Below are 15,865 nucleotides of genomic sequence, written 5' to 3' on the forward strand. Positions count from 1 at the left end.
AGCAGGTTCTAGCCGATGGCGGGGCATCGATGATCATCGGACGCGTGCTTGTGTGTGTGGCTGATTGTTGTTTGGAATGGAGACTACGGAACTCTGACGGGAAACTAAATGCTACGACGGGCAGCGATGGCCGTGGACGAGAGAAAAAGCAAGAGAGAGAGCGGACGGTGAGTGAGGACGTTTTGTTTACGCGACACGCGCCGGTGGGTGGGAGCGTGCGGGTTACGCGTTTCGAGGGCTAGCGCGGCTTTGTCCCCTTCGCCACTAACCACCGGCCCCGCGCGCGCTGCGAGAAAGATAGAGGATACGGGCGATGTGGGTCTGGTCCAAGGCATAGGAATAATCTCTATCGTAGAAAGAGAGAGAGGGAGGGGGAGAGAGAGAGGAAAGAGTATATCGGAGACCAATGCAAGAGCGTGCTAGCTGCAGCGGATACAGAGAGCCTTTGCCGTGACTGAGACAACACCGATCCGATCCACCTGATTACTTTTCGTTATTTTGTGGTTCCTGGTACGATGCAGCAATACAAGCTCAGTGGGACTACTTGATCGCGGGGCGAAGCTCATCGGCGGCGGTGTTGATATCAGAGCCCCTTGCGTCGAAAAGTCAATTCGGGCGAGAGAGGAAAGCGGTGTTGATGGCTCGCTGCCTGTTTTGATGATCTTAATTGTGATTATCTCTGAATAGTCTCTACGATCATCGGCGTCGGCGTCGGCGTCGGCCACTTGGCTGCAATGCAGCATGTAGATCTTCATACTCTTCATTTCAAGTTTTCTTACTTATTGCGTGCTGTCTCTCCTGTGGCTTTCGCGTTTCTAGGGTTAATCCTCGGTTCGGACCGGGCGATCGACGGGGCTGCTTGCTACCTTGCATGGGGCGGCGGATGATCAGAGTCAGGAGGGCAACTGTAATTCCGCTCTTTTGAATGCCCCGGAATCGGAAGGTGTAGATGGTGGTGTTGGTCAGCGAGGCTGCATCTGAGCAAACAGTGTGATCTGACTACGCAGCAGCGCACTCGTCCAGCACCACGCAGTCTCCTCCTCACAGGCTGCTTGCGAGGGAGGGAGGGAGGGTGAGAGCAGGCAGACTTGCCGTAACCGGCCAAGCGCGCACAAAGTGTGCTTGAACCACGTCCTTCACATGGTGGCCGGTCAAGGAAAACTAATTGAGCTTCCTCTTTGTGCTGGTGCTTTCTCTCGTTCTGTCGCGGTGCAGGCAGAGCAGAGCAGAAGTCCAACAGGCCGGATACTCCGCGTATGGCAACCAGGTGAGGTGAGCGAAGGGGGAATCCCGTCTGCAGAGGTGGATGGACGCGGTGGAGCCAAGGGGCTGGTGCAGTGCATGACCTCCCGGTTTCGACCTGTGCTGGCAAAGCCTGCGGTCTTGCTCGTTGCTCTTGCGCGCATGACAGTAGCCCGTAGAAGCATCCGCGACAACAGAAAAGCAGAGAAGAAACGAGAAGAGCAGAGCAGAGGCGGTCTTCTCCCAACTATGCCGGGGACACCGTGAAGAAGGTTCCGGTGCTCGTCCATGCGATGAGCACCAGCCACAGCCTGTTCTCTGTTCTCGCTATCCGTGACTTCTTCACAATCAACCAGCTCAATCTCTCGCCGTTTATTCTTAGCTGCCTCCTCCTCCTGATCTGGCTCGCGGCAGGTGAAATCCTGCAGGTAGAGGTACCCTTGATCGATCGCCGCAGGTCACATTTCCAACGCACTCGCTGCCTGCTCCTCACAAACCCGCTGCCCAGCCCTGCCCAACGCAGGCAAGGAGGCCCTGTGACGTTATAGAACTCTATACTAATCTATCTACGGTCGTGTACGCAGATCATCGCCAGATCACGATTGCTGTTATCGATAACCAGCTCACCCAACACTCTACACTCTTTGTGTACGGTATTAAATATATGTTCAATTACAAACAAACACCACAACTCAGTACAATTTACAATTGCAAACACCCCCAGTTGTCGGATTCCCATACCATATCAACCCAAAACAGAAACCTGTGATTCAAAGATAATAAGAGAGAAGAGAGAGAAAAAAAGAGGAAAAGGGAAGAGCCCAACCCAATCACTGTAAATATGCAAAATAGAACCGATCGCCAGAAAAGAAGACAAATTTATGAAGAAAAGAGAAAAGAGAAAATAATAAACATCCCGTGTACCCGAATTGATGCAAAATTAAGTAGAAAGAAACCCCTTCTATGTAATAAGAAAAGAAAAGAAGAAGACGCCCATGAAGAAACAGAAGCCCCAATTTTGAATGAAGAGAGAAGAGAGAATTAATGAAGAGAAGAAGAAAGAAGAAATATTAGAAAAAAGAAAACCCACGGTGTTGTCCAATAATCCTGATACCAGCCCAACCAGTTGCTCAAACTAGCAATGCAAAAGAGAAATGAAGAAAAATGTAAAGACACAAAAACACCCATTAAACACAATAAATCAAATACAAAAGAAAAAACGAACCACAGAATCAATTGTTGAGGTATGGCGCGATCCACTTGTCGTCGAACCAGCCGACGCGCTCAAACGCAACAAACAGACGCGTCGCCTTGTTGACATCGATCCGGCACGCCTTCTGGCTGTCGGTGCGTCGGAACTGCAGACCCCGGCGCGCGCGGAAGACGCGCTCGGCAAAGATCCGCTTCTTCGAGTCAAGATAGACTGCGCACGGGAGTCGCAGCACCGACGCGAGCTGGATCTCGTGCGGGTGCAGCAAGTGCCGGTCCGGATCAGCAGAGAGATCCATGGCGTTGCCCTTCCAGTCTGTGCGCAGACCCTTGGTGCCGTCAAGAGACGACACAGGCGGGCAGAAATCGGGGATATCGTCAAAGTCGATATCGTGCACGGTCGACGTGCGCGGGGACGAGTCGGGCGAGGTCGATTGAGCCCGGCGGACAGGCGACGCCGCGGGCGACGAGCGCGGGAGAGGAGCAGTGAACTCGGTCGGCGACGAGCGCTTCTTGCTAGCCTGTCGCGGCGACGAGGGCATCGAGTTCCGCGTAGTCATTGTGGGCGACGAAACGGGTGATGATCTGGCCTTGGTCACGCGTGATGCCCGCGGGGTTGTCCGTGTGGGCGCTGGCGCGGGGCTCGAGACAGTGATGACGGTGGAGTACTGGGGGCGGTAGTTACGGAGGAACTTGCGCTGGATCTGCAGCCAGCGGCGCGGGGCCTTGGAGTACTGCTCAAAGACGGTGGTCCGGAAGCAGGCCGAGTCAGCAGGAGCCGAGAGCTTGCTAGCCGAAGAAGACGAGGGCCCGGCTGCGGAGTAAGAAGAAGTGGCGGCGGCGGCGGCGGCGGCAACGGCATTGTTCGCGCGGACGACGTCGACGAGCGGTCTGAAGAGCGGAGCATGGCGGAGGTCAGAGTCGGCGGCGAAGAGGGGCAGATCAGCGGCCTTGGGGACGGAGCTGTCGTCAGACTCGGCAAAAGGCGAGGGTGGTGGCGAGAGGAGACTGATGGATGGCGCGGAGGGCTTGCTGGCGGGAGTTGGCGATTGGAGCTTGATTTCAGAGGCAGCCATTACAGGCGTCGGTAGTGGAGTGGCCATTGTGTGAGCGGAAGCCATTGCGAGGGAGGATCGAGGAAGAAGGAAGAGAGAGGACTTGGGGAGAAGAAAAGAGGAGGAGAAAACAGGGAGCGAAGGAAGAGCAGTCAGTTTTAATACGAGGTTTGGGAGCAAGAACAATTGAGTTTAGGCTTTGTACCAGGTACCAGCGCGTGACGTGCGCACGGCATGCGGCTGAGTCACAACCCACATCCGTCTTGCACAGAGCGGAGGAGATGGAGGGAGGATGTGGAGAGGTAAAAGGCCTGCACGCAGAGAATTGCAGATTGTAATATCTGATAGAGGCAGGCAGCTGGGAGCGAGAGAGGGCGGTTCAGGAAGCAGCCTTTATCAGCGCACGAGTACAAACACAGCGACGAAGTGCACACAGAGAGCGAGGCCGGTAACGTGACGTCAGCGCATGGACACCAAACTAGCTCTGTGGCGGCTGTGGCCGTGGTGGCGCCGCCGATGCCCATCGCTGCAATTAGTTTAGTCACTCGCCACCCTTCGCTGCCCGTTCTCTTCTCTTTTTTCCTTTCCGGGCAGTCGTGTTATTATTTCCTATCTGAGACCGTTTGGCGCGGGCTCGTCTGCTGCCCGCGTGCTATTTCTGAAGAGTCCTCCCGACGCGGTTCATACTCCAGCAGAGCCGGGCAGAGATGTGCAGAACCGCTCTTTCCGGACCAGATGCCAGTGGCGAGCGCAGGTGAAAAATTTTAGATCTCTCGCAGACAAATCGATTTATGCTTACCGCGTTGGGGCTTTCGGTGCGTAACTCAATTCTGGTGTGTTTCTGCCTGTGCTTATTTGCCTGGTCCGCGACTGGCCGCCACTCGCTCTGGTTTCTCCCAACGCTCTTCGCTCTCCTCCCACCGCTCCGCTCCTCCCACCGCGCTCTTCTATTCTGCAGCGGAATATCAATTGCAGCTCAATTGTCTGGCTCGTGGTCAATTGCGTCTACTGGCTGATTCAAGTACTAGCCACCCGCCCGAAACCCCCCGTAGTCCTCGTCCTTGCCTGCCAGTATCTCCGAAAATTAGCACGAAAAATTTCTTCAGATCACAACCCGCATCTCTAAACGCTATTGCCTCTGCTTTCATTTGCTCTACTCGTACTAGTTCCACTCCCTGCTCCCAGTCTTGGTCCTCGGTCCCACCAGCCGGCAGCCCAGCCAGCCATGGTAGCGACCTGCTGTTTTAGATCGCCCTTCTCCGTGTGTTCCATGACTCTGCTTGCTGACTTGACTCTCCTCCCAACCAACTCTTATCCACAATCGCCCGCTCTGCCGCCCGCCGCAACACGCGCGGCTCATCTCCCAGCTCGTGAAATTTTTTTTGCCCGTCCAGACTTGGAATCACCAAGCACTGCTGGGCAAATCTAGATTTATAAACCTCAGGCGACCGGCTCTTAGCCCGAACAAGGACAAGAAAACAAGAAAACGAAAAAACGAAAAAACGAAAAAAAGAAAAGAGCAGCAGTGGAAGTATTCGTTTATTTCTCCCGCTAGCTCGCCTGAACGTCTCTTAGCTCTGTTGTCCTACGTATCCCAATTGGCAGCGGCAGCTCAATCTGCCTCCGCCCGTGCGCTTTCTCTCTCTCTTCCCCGCTGGGCCGCCGGCGCGTGTTCCAGCATGACCGTCTCACACCACATCCCAGCTGTTCCTGTCTATACTCCGCCGCCAGACCTGCTCTCGTCTCCCGAGCCCATCATGACGGTCGATGACAGTCTCTCGCCTCCTCCGCCCCGCTCGGCCTCGCAGCCCTCGATCCTCGATCTCTTCGAGTCTGCCCGCGCGGCCTCGCGCCCGCTCTTCATCGCTGCTCCAATGGTGCGCTACAGCAAACTTCCCTACCGTCTTCTCCTGCGGAACCTCGGTCTGGACGTAGTCTACACGCCGATGATGCTCGCGCGCGAGTTCAAAAACTCGCCGCACGCGCGCATCGCAGACTTCTCCACCACCGCCTCGGACGCGGCTGTCACGCTCGCGCAGTTTGGCGCAAACAGCCCCGCCGACCTCGTCGCCGCCACGCGCATCATCCTGCCGTACGTCGCAGGCGTCGGCCTGAACTGCGGATGCCCGATCAAGGACCAGATCAGCTCCGGCATCGGCGCGGCCCTGATGCGCAAGATCGACCTGGTCGAGGACATGGTGCGCGCCCTGCGCGCCGAGTTTGAAGACTCGCTCGTCATCGACGTCAAGATCCGCATCCACCCAGACATCTCCGAGACGCTCGACTTTGCGCGCCGCGTCGCTGCCGCCGGCGCAAACATCGTCACCGTCCACGGCCGCAGGACGAAAGACCGCAGCGGCGCCGTGCCCGTCAATCTCGAGGCCATCAAGCGCGTCCGCGATGCGCTGCCAAAACACGTCTACGTCGTCGCCAACGGCGACTGCTTCTCGCTCGCCGACGCGAGGCGGATCGCAAGCGAAACCGGCGTCGACGGCGTCATGGCCGCGCGCGGCCTGCTCGAGAACCCGGCTTTGTTTCTCGAGCCGTTTTCAGGCAAGCAGACGCCGTGGAAAGCACTCGAGCTGTATTGCGCCTACGCCGAGCTCTACGGCTTGAAAGGCAAGTTCCAGCATTTGCAGCTGGCGATTGTCGATATGACGGTCGGCTTGCTCACAAAGCAGGAGAGACAGCAGTTGCGCATGGCCCGGAATTGGGAACAGTTGATGGAATATATCGATTCAAAGTTTGTGCTTAAACGAAGAGGGCAGCCTGGGTTTGCGGAGCTGGAGTATGAGGGCTTTCGCAAGAGTTGAGCGGCATTGGTTTGTGTTCGATTGTATATTATTCTGCATATCTGTATATAGATCTATGGTTTGGCGTTTGCTTGTTTTTTTTTTCATTCTTTGTTCAGTTATATGTATTATATTTATTTGAATAATGTTCCAAGATTTCAGAAGCATCACCTGTTCGTTTCCAGCAGTCCATCGAGCCTTTATGCTGTCTATAGATACATTTCACCAAACATCAGAGCGCTCAATTCTTCAACCAAACTGTCTACACACATCCACATACTTCTTTAGCACATTACAAAGCCAATTCAACAGATCTCCACAAATCACAGTTCATATCCAAGCCAAAACCGCACCAAGCAACCAAACCTCAACCTCCTCACCTACCTTCCAAATCCAGAACCCCTTACCAAATCCGGTAATTTTCAGAGGGTTAGGGCCATACTTCTCCAGGTTTATAGTGAACCGGGCGACCAGTTTTAACCGTTAAACTCCGGATGGCCAAGCTGGTAAGGCGTCAGACTGTAATGGTTTATCGATTATCTGAAAATCGCGTGTTCGAGTCACGCTCCGGAGATTCGAATTTTTTTTTTGTTTCTATATGTTGATTCAAGTATTTTTTTTGTTTCTGCTTGATTGAGAGTTGGTTCTGGTTTTGGGTCTTTTATTTGACACGTAGACGGCGTGTTTTGGTGGTTTCTGAGCGTAAGTTGGGCTTGTCATTGTTTCATCGAGTTGGTCATTTTTAAAAGTAAACACTCAGCAAGTCCAAATCGTCAGCTCGCGGAGGTTCAATACCTCTCGTTATATACCATTTCCGAACGGGCATCATACGAATGTACTCGCTTGCGATCTGTATGAGGATAAAGGAGGGCGTCCTGCCACAGTCGACTAGTTTCTCTTGTAATCGCTGTTGTAAGAGTATATTATTATATTATTAAACACATTGTTCTAACTATTTCGTTACAAAAAACTTGTAAACAAGCGCTGCAAAGCCCGCTCAATTGATTTACACAAAAGAATAGACAAAAGCGCCTTACTTCTTCTCTTCCTTCTCGACCTTCACGATCGGCACACGGCGCTCCTGCTTTCCCCACTCCAGAGCTCTAGCCGACATAAACTCCTCAACGACCTCCTTCGTGACCGCCGCCCGTCGCTGCTGAAACTCAGTGACGTACTCCTGCAGCACCTTGATGCACATAACCTTGAGCTCGCCCGTGAGCAGCTTACCGGACTTGTAATCCTCGCGCACTTTCTCGAGCTCGGCGTCGTCCTCGAGGAAGAACGAGAGGTACTGGAACGAGACGTCGACGTCCGGGTTGCCGCCGAACTGGCGCTGCTCTTCGAGAGTGTCGCGGCCGCCGGAGAAGGCGTAGCGCTTGATCTTCTTGTCGATCTGTTTGGCGGTGTCGGTCATGAAAATCGCAGAGGTGTCGACGGATGCGGACATTTTGCTTTGCGAGCCCTGTGGGAGTATATTTGGTTAGCTGTGCCCTCTTTAGGAAGAAAATGTTTGTGCGTACCTGAAGCGCGGGGAAAAAGCGAGCGTGGATAAGAGAGGGCTTGGGATAGCGCAATTTGAACGCGACGTCGCGGCAGACTCTAAAATACGGGTCCTGGTCGATCGCGCAGGGGATGAGGCAGGGGATATCCTTGCGCTCGCCAAAGATGTGCGGGAACGAGTTTGAGAACGCGGCCGTGATCTGGATGGAGGCAAAGTGGATCTTGCCGATGTTGTCGGAGTCGCCAAAGCCAAAGACCGATTTGGCGGTCGACATTGTGATTTGCCGCGACACGCGCACGACGTTCTCGTAGTAGGCGCCGCCCATGTACTTTAGGTCTGAGAAGATGAAGGTCTTTTTGGGGTCGAAGCCGACGGCGATGATGTCCTTTGCGTTCTCGAACGCGAATTTCTTGACGTCTTCGATCTTGAGACTGCTCTTGAAGAGGAACTTCTCGTCATCTGGATACATGTTAGATCTAGTTTGTAAACTTCAATATTCTAGAGGCACTGCGTACCAGTCATCTCAATAACCAAAGGCACATCAAACACATCTTGTAGCCACCTATCAAAGAGAGTCAGTCTACCCATTCAAAAAAGCGCTTATCAACTCCTCGCCTCGTAGTCGGGAAATCAATCACTGTCAGACTTCAACTCACTTTGTAAACATGAACGGAATCATATGTCCAAGGTGCATACTGTCGCTGGAAGGCCCTCGGCCGGTGTACAAAAAGAACGGTTTTCCTTGCTCGTATCTCGTCAAGATCACGTCCAAATCTCTGCATACAAATAACAGGTTAGCACATCAGCTTCTCCACCAAACAGTGACATCGAACCACGACCCACCTCTCGCTGAAAAACATCCCACGTCTCATAAGCCTATGGGGCTTATGTCCTGTGACTCTTTCGAATCGCTCCAGAACCTCAGGCGTGACCTTCTTGGTTCCAAACTGCTCAATCAAGCGATCATAGTCAATCTCCTGTGCTTTTCCATCGACGACAGCGCCCTCGACCTCCCAGGGCGTGACGTTTTGCTCGACAGTAGTAGCTGGCGGGTCGGATATCTTGAGGGTCTCAAGCGAAGGGGTTTCGGCCATGGTTTCTTTTCTGGTCTTGTGGTAGCAATTCGTGGTCGGGAAGAGAGGCGACGGGAGAGGTAATTGGTATTCTGATCTCTCGGTTTCCTATTGCAGAAGTGAAAGGATGAATTTGGGCAGATGGGTCGACTTGAGGCAAGACCGCCCAAAAAAGTATGAAGTAAATTTAAGCTGGTGGTGCGTTATGTCATGATGTTTATGTTGTTATGTAATCAGACTGTAGACGGCAATAGCATAGCTTTTCTTTCATATGAGACTTGTAAATCTACGGTAAATTCTTTCGGTGGTTTGTTTTCTTTCAAATAGCCTACTCAGACTACCCGGATGCTCTTATGGGAGTCGGAGGTAACCCCCTGCAATTGCCATGCCATAAACTCCCTCTTACGGCATCCATTCATATTAGAAATTTATCAGAGAAAAATTGATTGTATGTACATAGGTGTCCGCTTTAGTAGATTGGAATAAACGTGATGTAGACAGTATATCCACTGCCAGTCTTGTTTGGTTATAGTCGTGTCTGCATGCAGGTATCGTCTGTTTGCTCTACCTTGGTTGATGGCAGAAATGCACGGTGTCCAAGCCATGTAGCGGCTTCTATAGGATCAAAATGCTGCTTGTTATCCACTCAGAGTTATCTTCTGCTGACAGGCTTGCTATGCCATGCACTAGGCTGAAATGCATCATCTATACGTAAACCGTCAGTCAGAGTCTCGCATGCACCATTCAACAATCAACATCTCTCCATACCTGTCTTTGTCTCGCTCTCACTCTCCTTCTCCGCCTCCGCCTTCTTCGGCCGTCTACTCTCCTTCGCCTTCGGCGCAGCCGCCTGCTTCGTCCCCGCAACCCCGGCGAACCGACTCGGATCGATCGTCGAGTTCGTACCTGGCATGCCCTGCGGCGACACCGAACCCTGCGCGACCGCCTCCTCTTTAAGCGGGATGGCGGCCCATTTCTGCTGCGCGGCCGCGACGCGCGCTTTCATGGTCGCCAGCCGCACTTGCTCGGATTCGAGCTCTTCTATCGACGGCGGATCTTTGCGGACGTGGCGGAGCCATTGGCTCCATTGCGCTGGGGTGGGGTTAGCAAATACCCTCTCTCCGTATATGTACAGACAGATTGGACGAAATACATACGTGGTAGTTTGTAGTCGATATAATCCTTCTTCGATCCAAGCAATTCCACCATCCGCCGCGTTCTCCCGGGATTATTCAGATTCACAAACTCCCAGAACGTATTTTCCTCCAAATCCATACCTGCCCGCGTTTCCAAACCGTTAGCTTCTGTCCGGCATACCAAAAAAACCTCATACAATCCACTGAATTTCTTGCTCACCAACAAGGAATTTCTTCCGGAACGGCACGTTGCGAAGAGCGCGCCATTTCAGGTATAGTGTCCTGATTGGCGAAGAACTTCTTATCTGCATCTTGTCGCTCGGTGTGTGTGCTGATTGTTGCTTGACCGAGTCTGCGAAGCTCTCTAAAAGTTCTGTTTATTTTTTTCACGACGGAATAGGACGGATCTATTGTGTTGTATGCAGCGGTGGTGGTGAGCGAACGAGGTCTGCAAAGAGAAAGTTGTGGAGTATCAAAGTTCCGCCCGTCGTCGGATCAAAGGCAAGTGAAGTGAGCCCTATTCTATTCGTTTTGCACATGCACCCTGGACAAGAAAAGCAACAGCTACTGCTCATCCACTATCAACCGGTTTCTAGAAGACAGTATAAATTACAGCCAAGGCTTATTGTTCTCTTGTTTTTTTAGTTTGTGATTTTTCACATTTGAAGCTACGAAAAACACAAGGCAGCAGGTTGTTCCACACCATCAGCAACTGCTCAAAGTCATCGCAATCCATTGTTAAAACTGAACTAAAACTAATACAAAACACAAAACACAAAAAAAAAGCACAGCAGATATATAGCCAATCCCATGTCAATCAATTTTCAATAGTAAGAGAGAAAAAAACACAAATGGTTCGAAACTGTAAAAACTCCAAGAAGCTGAACCAACGAGAGCGAGCAATCACGGCAAGACTGATAATAATAACAAAATTCGAGCCACCTAAAACACCGAGAAAACAGTAGGTTTGTAGGGCTTTCAAGAGAGCTCTCTCCGGTCTTGGTGACTGGCACCCTTGCAGAGATATAAATCACATAAGGCCGCCGAGATTGATATAAAAGAAGCCCAAAGTACTAAACTAAAACAATATCCCAGAACCCGAAACGACTTAAAAGATGGAGTTGACAATGTTGGATCCAATAGTGGCACCGGCGCCTATCATGAACAAGTTAGCGGTCTATCGAACGACTGTCGGTTATGCACAAAGGAGGACAAGGTCTCACCGAAAATGGCAGCGTTTCCAAGCTTCTTGCCAAACTTCTTTCCGGCCTTCTCGAGCCCGCTGTGCTGGTGTTGCTGCTGCTGCTGCTGGTGTTGCTGCTGCTGCTGCTGCTGGGGCTGCTGCTGCTGGACGACGACAGGCTGCTGCTGCGGTTGAGGCGAAGCAGCAGGGGGGAAGTACGGCTGAGGGGTAGGCGCCTGGTACGGCTGAGGCGAGACGTTGTAGGACTCGCGGTACGGAGCCGGCGAGGGTGCAAGGTGACTGGCAGAGCCGTCTAGAACGCGAACGTAGCTGGACGGGAAAATTCCCTCTCTGCCGGAAGACTTATCACGGCCTCGCCACCAGTCCGGGTTGACTTTCTCAATCACGACGATCTGGGCGCCGCGGTAGAGCGGCAAGTCGGACTCGTCCGACGGACGGTAGTCGTACATTGCCTCGGCGAATTCGGGCTGCATCTGCGCGGCGGACGAGTACTGGGGAGGAGCAGCGGGGGCGGCGACGGGCGCGGCGAACTGGGACTTTTCGGTGCTTGGAGTAGAGGCGGCACTGTGCAGGTCCAATGGGGGCATGCCAGCGGTGTATGTGCGCGGCAGGACTTGGCTGAGATGAGAGTAGAGATTAGGAGCGATAACACCTGCGTTCTTCAAAAAATCGAGTTCCTATTCAGCGAGTTGTGGGTTAGAAAAGGTGGACGGAGGGAAGCGGTTTTATATATTTGAAATCGGAAACGAATCACGACTGTGACGTCAAGGAAGCGAGCGACTTACAGTGTGAATAGCGGTCAGAGATCGGTTGTAAACGGCGGCGTTTGCGTCGGCCATGGTGCAGTCGTTGCTTCTATGTAATTCAGAAGGAAGATAGAGAACGTGTTCGGGATGCTGGCAATAAGGGATTCTTTTCAAGAAGCGCAGGGCACATGGCGAAGCAAGCGGCTCTTGCGAGAATATGTAATGAGATGGAGTGAGGCAAAGCAAAAGTGACTCCTCACGTGACACAATATGTGACTCGATCACACGGCGCATTGAGACAGCGAGGAGTGAGTCTGTGTGGACAACTCCGCATCGCCGTCATATCGTCGTCATATCACCTTTTGCGAGTTCCTGGCGCCGGTTTATTCGCTGTTCCGCGCTGCTTAATTCAGACATCTACAGTGAGCAGTGAGCAGTGAGCAGTGAGCTTCTGATTCTATATATATAATAAGGAAGGGAAGATGCCGTCGCAGCAGGACCGCACGACAGAGCGCAGCGGCCGAGAGCCGTCGCGGGACCCGTCATCTTCGGGCAGCGGCGGGCGGATTGGTCGGTACCAGATCATCAAGACGCTTGGAGAAGGATCGTTTGGAAAAGTGAAGTGTATGTATTTGATTGATTGTTGCGTGGTTTTAGGTGAAGGTGTATTGCTGACGCTGCGTTTTGTGCGCTCATAAACAGTGGCGTACCATCTGGGAACTCGCCAGCGAGTCGCGCTGAAGATCATCAACCGCAAGACGCTCGCGAAATCGGATATGCAAGGACGGATCGAGCGTGAGATTTCGTACCTGCGTTTATTGCGCCATCCGCACATCATTAAGCTGTACGATGTCATAAAATCCAAGGACGAGGTCATCATGGTGATTGAATTCGCCGGCAAAGAGCTTTTTGATTACATTGTGCAGCGGGGCAAGATGCCGGAGGACGAAGCGCGGCGGTTTTTTCAGCAGATCATTGGTGCGGTCGAGTACTGTCATCGACACAAGATTGTGCATCGCGATTTGAAGCCGGAGAATCTGCTGCTGGACGACAATCTGAATGTGAAGATTGCGGATTTCGGACTGTCAAATATCATGACGGACGGGAATTTCCTCAAGACGAGCTGCGGATCGCCAAACTATGCCGCGCCGGAGGTTATCTCTGGCAAGCTCTATGCGGGTCCGGAGGTTGACGTGTGGAGCTGCGGAGTTATCCTGTACGTGATGCTCTGTGGACGACTACCGTTTGACGACGAGTTCATCCCGACGCTGTTTAAGAAGATCAACGGGGGTGTGTACTCGCTGCCGTCGTATCTGTCACCTGGGGCGAAGCATTTGCTGCAGCGGATGCTTGTCGTGAACCCGATGAACCGGATTACGGTGCGGGAGATTATGCAGGACAAGTGGTTCAAGGTTAATCTCCCTGCGTATCTGCTTCCTCCAGAGGAGAAGAACAAGACGGACGACTTGAGTGAGATTGACGAGACGGTTGTTGGAGCGCTTGGGCGGACTATGGGCTACGACAAGGAAGAGGTGTACGACGCGCTGAAGAGCTCGAAGGAAGGCGGCGGAGCTACGAATAGCGAGATCAGAGACGCGTACGAGCTGATGAAGGAGAACAAGCTGATGGAGAACGACGCGGGCAAGGACGGGCTGTCGTCCAGTCCGCCCTCCTGGTCGAGCGAAGGGCTGCGGTCGAATCCGGGCTCGATCTCGCGGAAACGGAACGAGCAGACGCTGACGTTTGACAATCCGCATCTGACGAACGCGCTGAACGCGACGGACATCTCGACGCCGAACACGACGATCGCGGTGCTGCCGTCGTCGCTGCCGACGTACCACAAGGCGAATATGATGGCGATGTACCCGGGTATGTCTGCGCATCTGGAGAAGCTTGCGCACGCGGCGTCGTCAGCGTCGCGCAAGTCCAAGACGCGGTGGCATTTTGGGATCAGGAGTCGGTCGTACCCGATCGATGTGATGTCGGAGATCTACAGGGCGCTGAAGGGACTCGGGGCGGAGTGGGCGAAGCCTACGGAGGAGGACCCGTGGACGATTCTGGTGCGATGGCGGTACATGCCGCGGGAGCCGTTAGCGGACGGGGCGGAGTTGCAAGGGGAGCAAGGGAAGCTGATGAAGATGCAGATCCAGCTGTATCAGCTGGAGCAGAACAACTATCTTGTTGACTTTAAGTTTGACGGGTGGTGGACGGAAGGGGACGAGCACACGATGGCGAAGGAGAAGCAGCTTCTGCGGCGGCGGCGGAGTAGTACGAATATGGCGCGGAGCAGCAGCGTGGTGACGATCAACAGCTCGAATATCAAGGATATAAATACGCTGACGAATTTGACGTCGATGGCGAAGGCGAAGCCGCGGCCGCAGGAGGAGGCGGGGGCAGGCAGCGAGGAGGGCAAGAAGACGGGGGGAGCGAGTTCAAGTGCGAAGACAGCCGATCAGGCAGCGCAGGAGAAGAAGGACAAGGACAAGGAAGACGAGACGCTTTCGACGTATCCGTTTTTGCATATGGCTACGCGGCTGATTATGGAGTTGGCGGTGAACAGCCAGGCGGCGTAGAGCGAGAGCAAGTGTGTAACATGTGATATTTTTTTTACGTTGTATTCTTTGTAACATATATACATATAATATATATACATGCATTCTCGATAACTACTATGGCATTGTTTACACTATATTAGAGTGAGTGGTGAATATGGTGAATAGGAGGAGCGGTGCTGATCCGGGTTCAGGATGACGTCAGGAGCAGATTAAGGTTTGGATGATAACGGAAGAAGAAGTGAAACGAAAAGACGAAAGGCGAAAAAGCGAAAAAGATCTTCGGGTTGGCGAACAATCGAGAACATTGGATTAGTGTCACGATACCTATTGTGACTCCTAATAACTTCTTATTGATAGAACTTTGAGGATTATTGTAGAATATGAAAGAAGAAGAAGATGATCAGCTGGACAATACGGTGGACAATACAATGCACTTTAGGGGACTTTAGGGGACTAGGTGCAGCGGTGCAGCGGTGCAGCGCCGTCCATGCTCATCGTACTCGGCTTTAGAAGGCGGTACACCGAGGATGGAGCCCTACAATGGGCATGAGATAAGCACAATTACGTAGGCACTACGACACTTACAAACACTTGGAAAAAGAGAATTAAAGAAAAAGGTATCATAATTAGATTATAGAAGAAGAAAGTACAACATCATAGCACAAATATTACACGAGATCTCACACCGACACACCGCTTAGACCTGGGCCATGGTAGGACGGGCAGGAGCGGGGACGGACTTAGTGGCACCACCCCAGCCGTTGCGGAAGCCGGACGAGACGTGGAGGATGACGAGGACGAGCGAGCAGATGAAGGTGAAGTACATGAAGACATCCGAGGCCTGGGCCTTGCGGCATCTGTCGGTGGAGCCCTCCATAACGCGGTTGGACTTGAGGAAGGACTCGTCGGTGCAGGAGTGGACGCGGATGAGGACGGCGAGGGCGGTGGCACCGGCGAAGGAGAAGACGAGGGTGAGGAAGTCGAGGATGAGGAGGACGATGGGGAAGGCCAGGATGGAGACGAAGAGGCAGAAGACGCCGAAGAGGCCGGAGAAGAGGAGGCCCCAGATGGAGGCGAAGATCATGAAGTTGATCTGGGGAGTGCCGTAGCTCTGGTGGGCCATCAAGGAGCCGATGAGGCCCATGGTGACGGTCATGAAGAAGATGACGAGCACACGGAGAGTGGCGAAGGAGATGAAGAGAGCGCCCATTGTGATGTAGTGTAATAGAAGAAGTAGAGGTAGAGATAGAAGAGCGAGCAGACAAACACAGGTGTGGTGAAGAGAGGAAACAGAAGTTCGATGGAAGACGGGACGGCGGAAATATATACAGCGGCCAGAGCGAGGCCGGGTT

General features: G+C 52.9%; 8 protein-coding genes and 1 non-coding gene across 9 annotated transcripts; 4 read left to right on the forward strand and 5 right to left on the reverse strand.

The window, feature by feature from the left end:
• Positions 1 to 2,380: 2,380 nt before the first annotated feature.
• BZA70DRAFT_156779 (SWIRM domain-containing protein) lies at positions 2,381 to 3,848 on the reverse strand. The gene is made up of 2 exons (XM_064909753.1): positions 3,712 to 3,848; positions 2,381 to 3,608 (listed from the first exon to the last, which is right to left on the reverse strand). The coding sequence occupies exon 2, from the start codon at positions 3,570 to 3,572 to the stop codon at positions 2,475 to 2,477; it is 1,098 nt and encodes a 365-aa protein (XP_064768440.1). The 5' UTR covers positions 3,573 to 3,608; positions 3,712 to 3,848; the 3' UTR covers positions 2,381 to 2,474.
• A 315-nt stretch (positions 3,849 to 4,163) lies between these two features.
• Positions 4,164 to 4,595, forward strand: BZA70DRAFT_156619 (uncharacterized protein). Its single transcript, XM_064909752.1, has one exon. It carries the CDS (start codon positions 4,298 to 4,300, stop codon positions 4,520 to 4,522), a length of 225 nt encoding a protein of 74 aa, XP_064768441.1. The 5' UTR covers positions 4,164 to 4,297; the 3' UTR covers positions 4,523 to 4,595.
• Positions 4,596 to 5,263: 668 nt separating this feature from the next.
• On the forward strand, positions 5,264 to 6,319 carry BZA70DRAFT_238313 (uncharacterized protein; the record flags this gene model as incomplete). Its single annotated transcript, XM_064910442.1, has 1 exon — positions 5,264 to 6,319. The coding sequence occupies one exon, from the start codon at positions 5,264 to 5,266 to the stop codon at positions 6,317 to 6,319; it is 1,056 nt and encodes a 351-aa protein (XP_064768442.1).
• Positions 6,320 to 6,786: 467 nt separating this feature from the next.
• Positions 6,787 to 6,872, forward strand: BZA70DRAFT_t46. The gene has a single exon. It is a non-coding gene; the product is annotated as a tRNA-Tyr (tRNA).
• Positions 6,873 to 7,195: 323 nt separating this feature from the next.
• On the reverse strand, positions 7,196 to 9,121 carry BZA70DRAFT_156825 (tryptophanyl-tRNA synthetase). The gene is made up of 5 exons (XM_064909754.1): positions 8,643 to 9,121; positions 8,456 to 8,575; positions 8,315 to 8,361; positions 7,819 to 8,258; positions 7,196 to 7,760 (listed from the first exon to the last, which is right to left on the reverse strand). Exons 1-5 carry the CDS (start codon positions 8,891 to 8,893, stop codon positions 7,332 to 7,334), a joined length of 1,287 nt encoding a protein of 428 aa, XP_064768443.1. The 5' UTR covers positions 8,894 to 9,121; the 3' UTR covers positions 7,196 to 7,331.
• Positions 9,122 to 9,179: 58 nt separating this feature from the next.
• BZA70DRAFT_278056 (uncharacterized protein) lies at positions 9,180 to 10,487 on the reverse strand. Its single transcript, XM_064912547.1, has 4 exons — positions 10,229 to 10,487; positions 10,030 to 10,149; positions 9,641 to 9,964; positions 9,180 to 9,577 (listed from the first exon to the last, which is right to left on the reverse strand). The coding sequence occupies exons 1-4, from the start codon at positions 10,317 to 10,319 to the stop codon at positions 9,525 to 9,527; spliced, it is 588 nt and encodes a 195-aa protein (XP_064768444.1). The 5' UTR covers positions 10,320 to 10,487; the 3' UTR covers positions 9,180 to 9,524.
• Positions 10,488 to 11,116: 629 nt separating this feature from the next.
• On the reverse strand, positions 11,117 to 12,051 carry BZA70DRAFT_267258 (protein that induces appearance of [PIN+] prion when overproduced; the record flags this gene model as incomplete). The annotated part of the gene is made up of 3 exons (XM_064911089.1): positions 11,117 to 11,163; positions 11,232 to 11,889; positions 11,998 to 12,051. 3 exons carry the CDS (start codon positions 12,049 to 12,051, stop codon positions 11,117 to 11,119), a joined length of 759 nt encoding a protein of 252 aa, XP_064768445.1.
• A 389-nt stretch (positions 12,052 to 12,440) lies between these two features.
• BZA70DRAFT_238353 (kinase-like domain-containing protein) lies at positions 12,441 to 14,531 on the forward strand (the record flags this gene model as incomplete). Its single annotated transcript, XM_064910444.1, has 3 exons — positions 12,441 to 12,582; positions 12,661 to 14,252; positions 14,445 to 14,531. 3 exons carry the CDS (start codon positions 12,441 to 12,443, stop codon positions 14,529 to 14,531), a joined length of 1,821 nt encoding a protein of 606 aa, XP_064768446.1.
• Positions 14,532 to 15,210: 679 nt separating this feature from the next.
• BZA70DRAFT_267260 (membrane-associating domain-containing protein) lies at positions 15,211 to 15,723 on the reverse strand (the record flags this gene model as incomplete). Its single annotated transcript, XM_064911090.1, has 1 exon — positions 15,211 to 15,723. The coding sequence occupies one exon, from the start codon at positions 15,721 to 15,723 to the stop codon at positions 15,211 to 15,213; it is 513 nt and encodes a 170-aa protein (XP_064768447.1).
• Between the last annotated feature and the right edge of the window lie 142 nt (positions 15,724 to 15,865).

The sequence above is a fragment of the Myxozyma melibiosi genome (genome assembly GCF_037950935.1).
Source record: "Myxozyma melibiosi strain Phaff 52-87 chromosome Unknown BZA70scaffold_5, whole genome shotgun sequence".
NCBI lineage: Eukaryota > Fungi > Ascomycota > Lipomycetes > Lipomycetales > Lipomycetaceae > Myxozyma > Myxozyma melibiosi.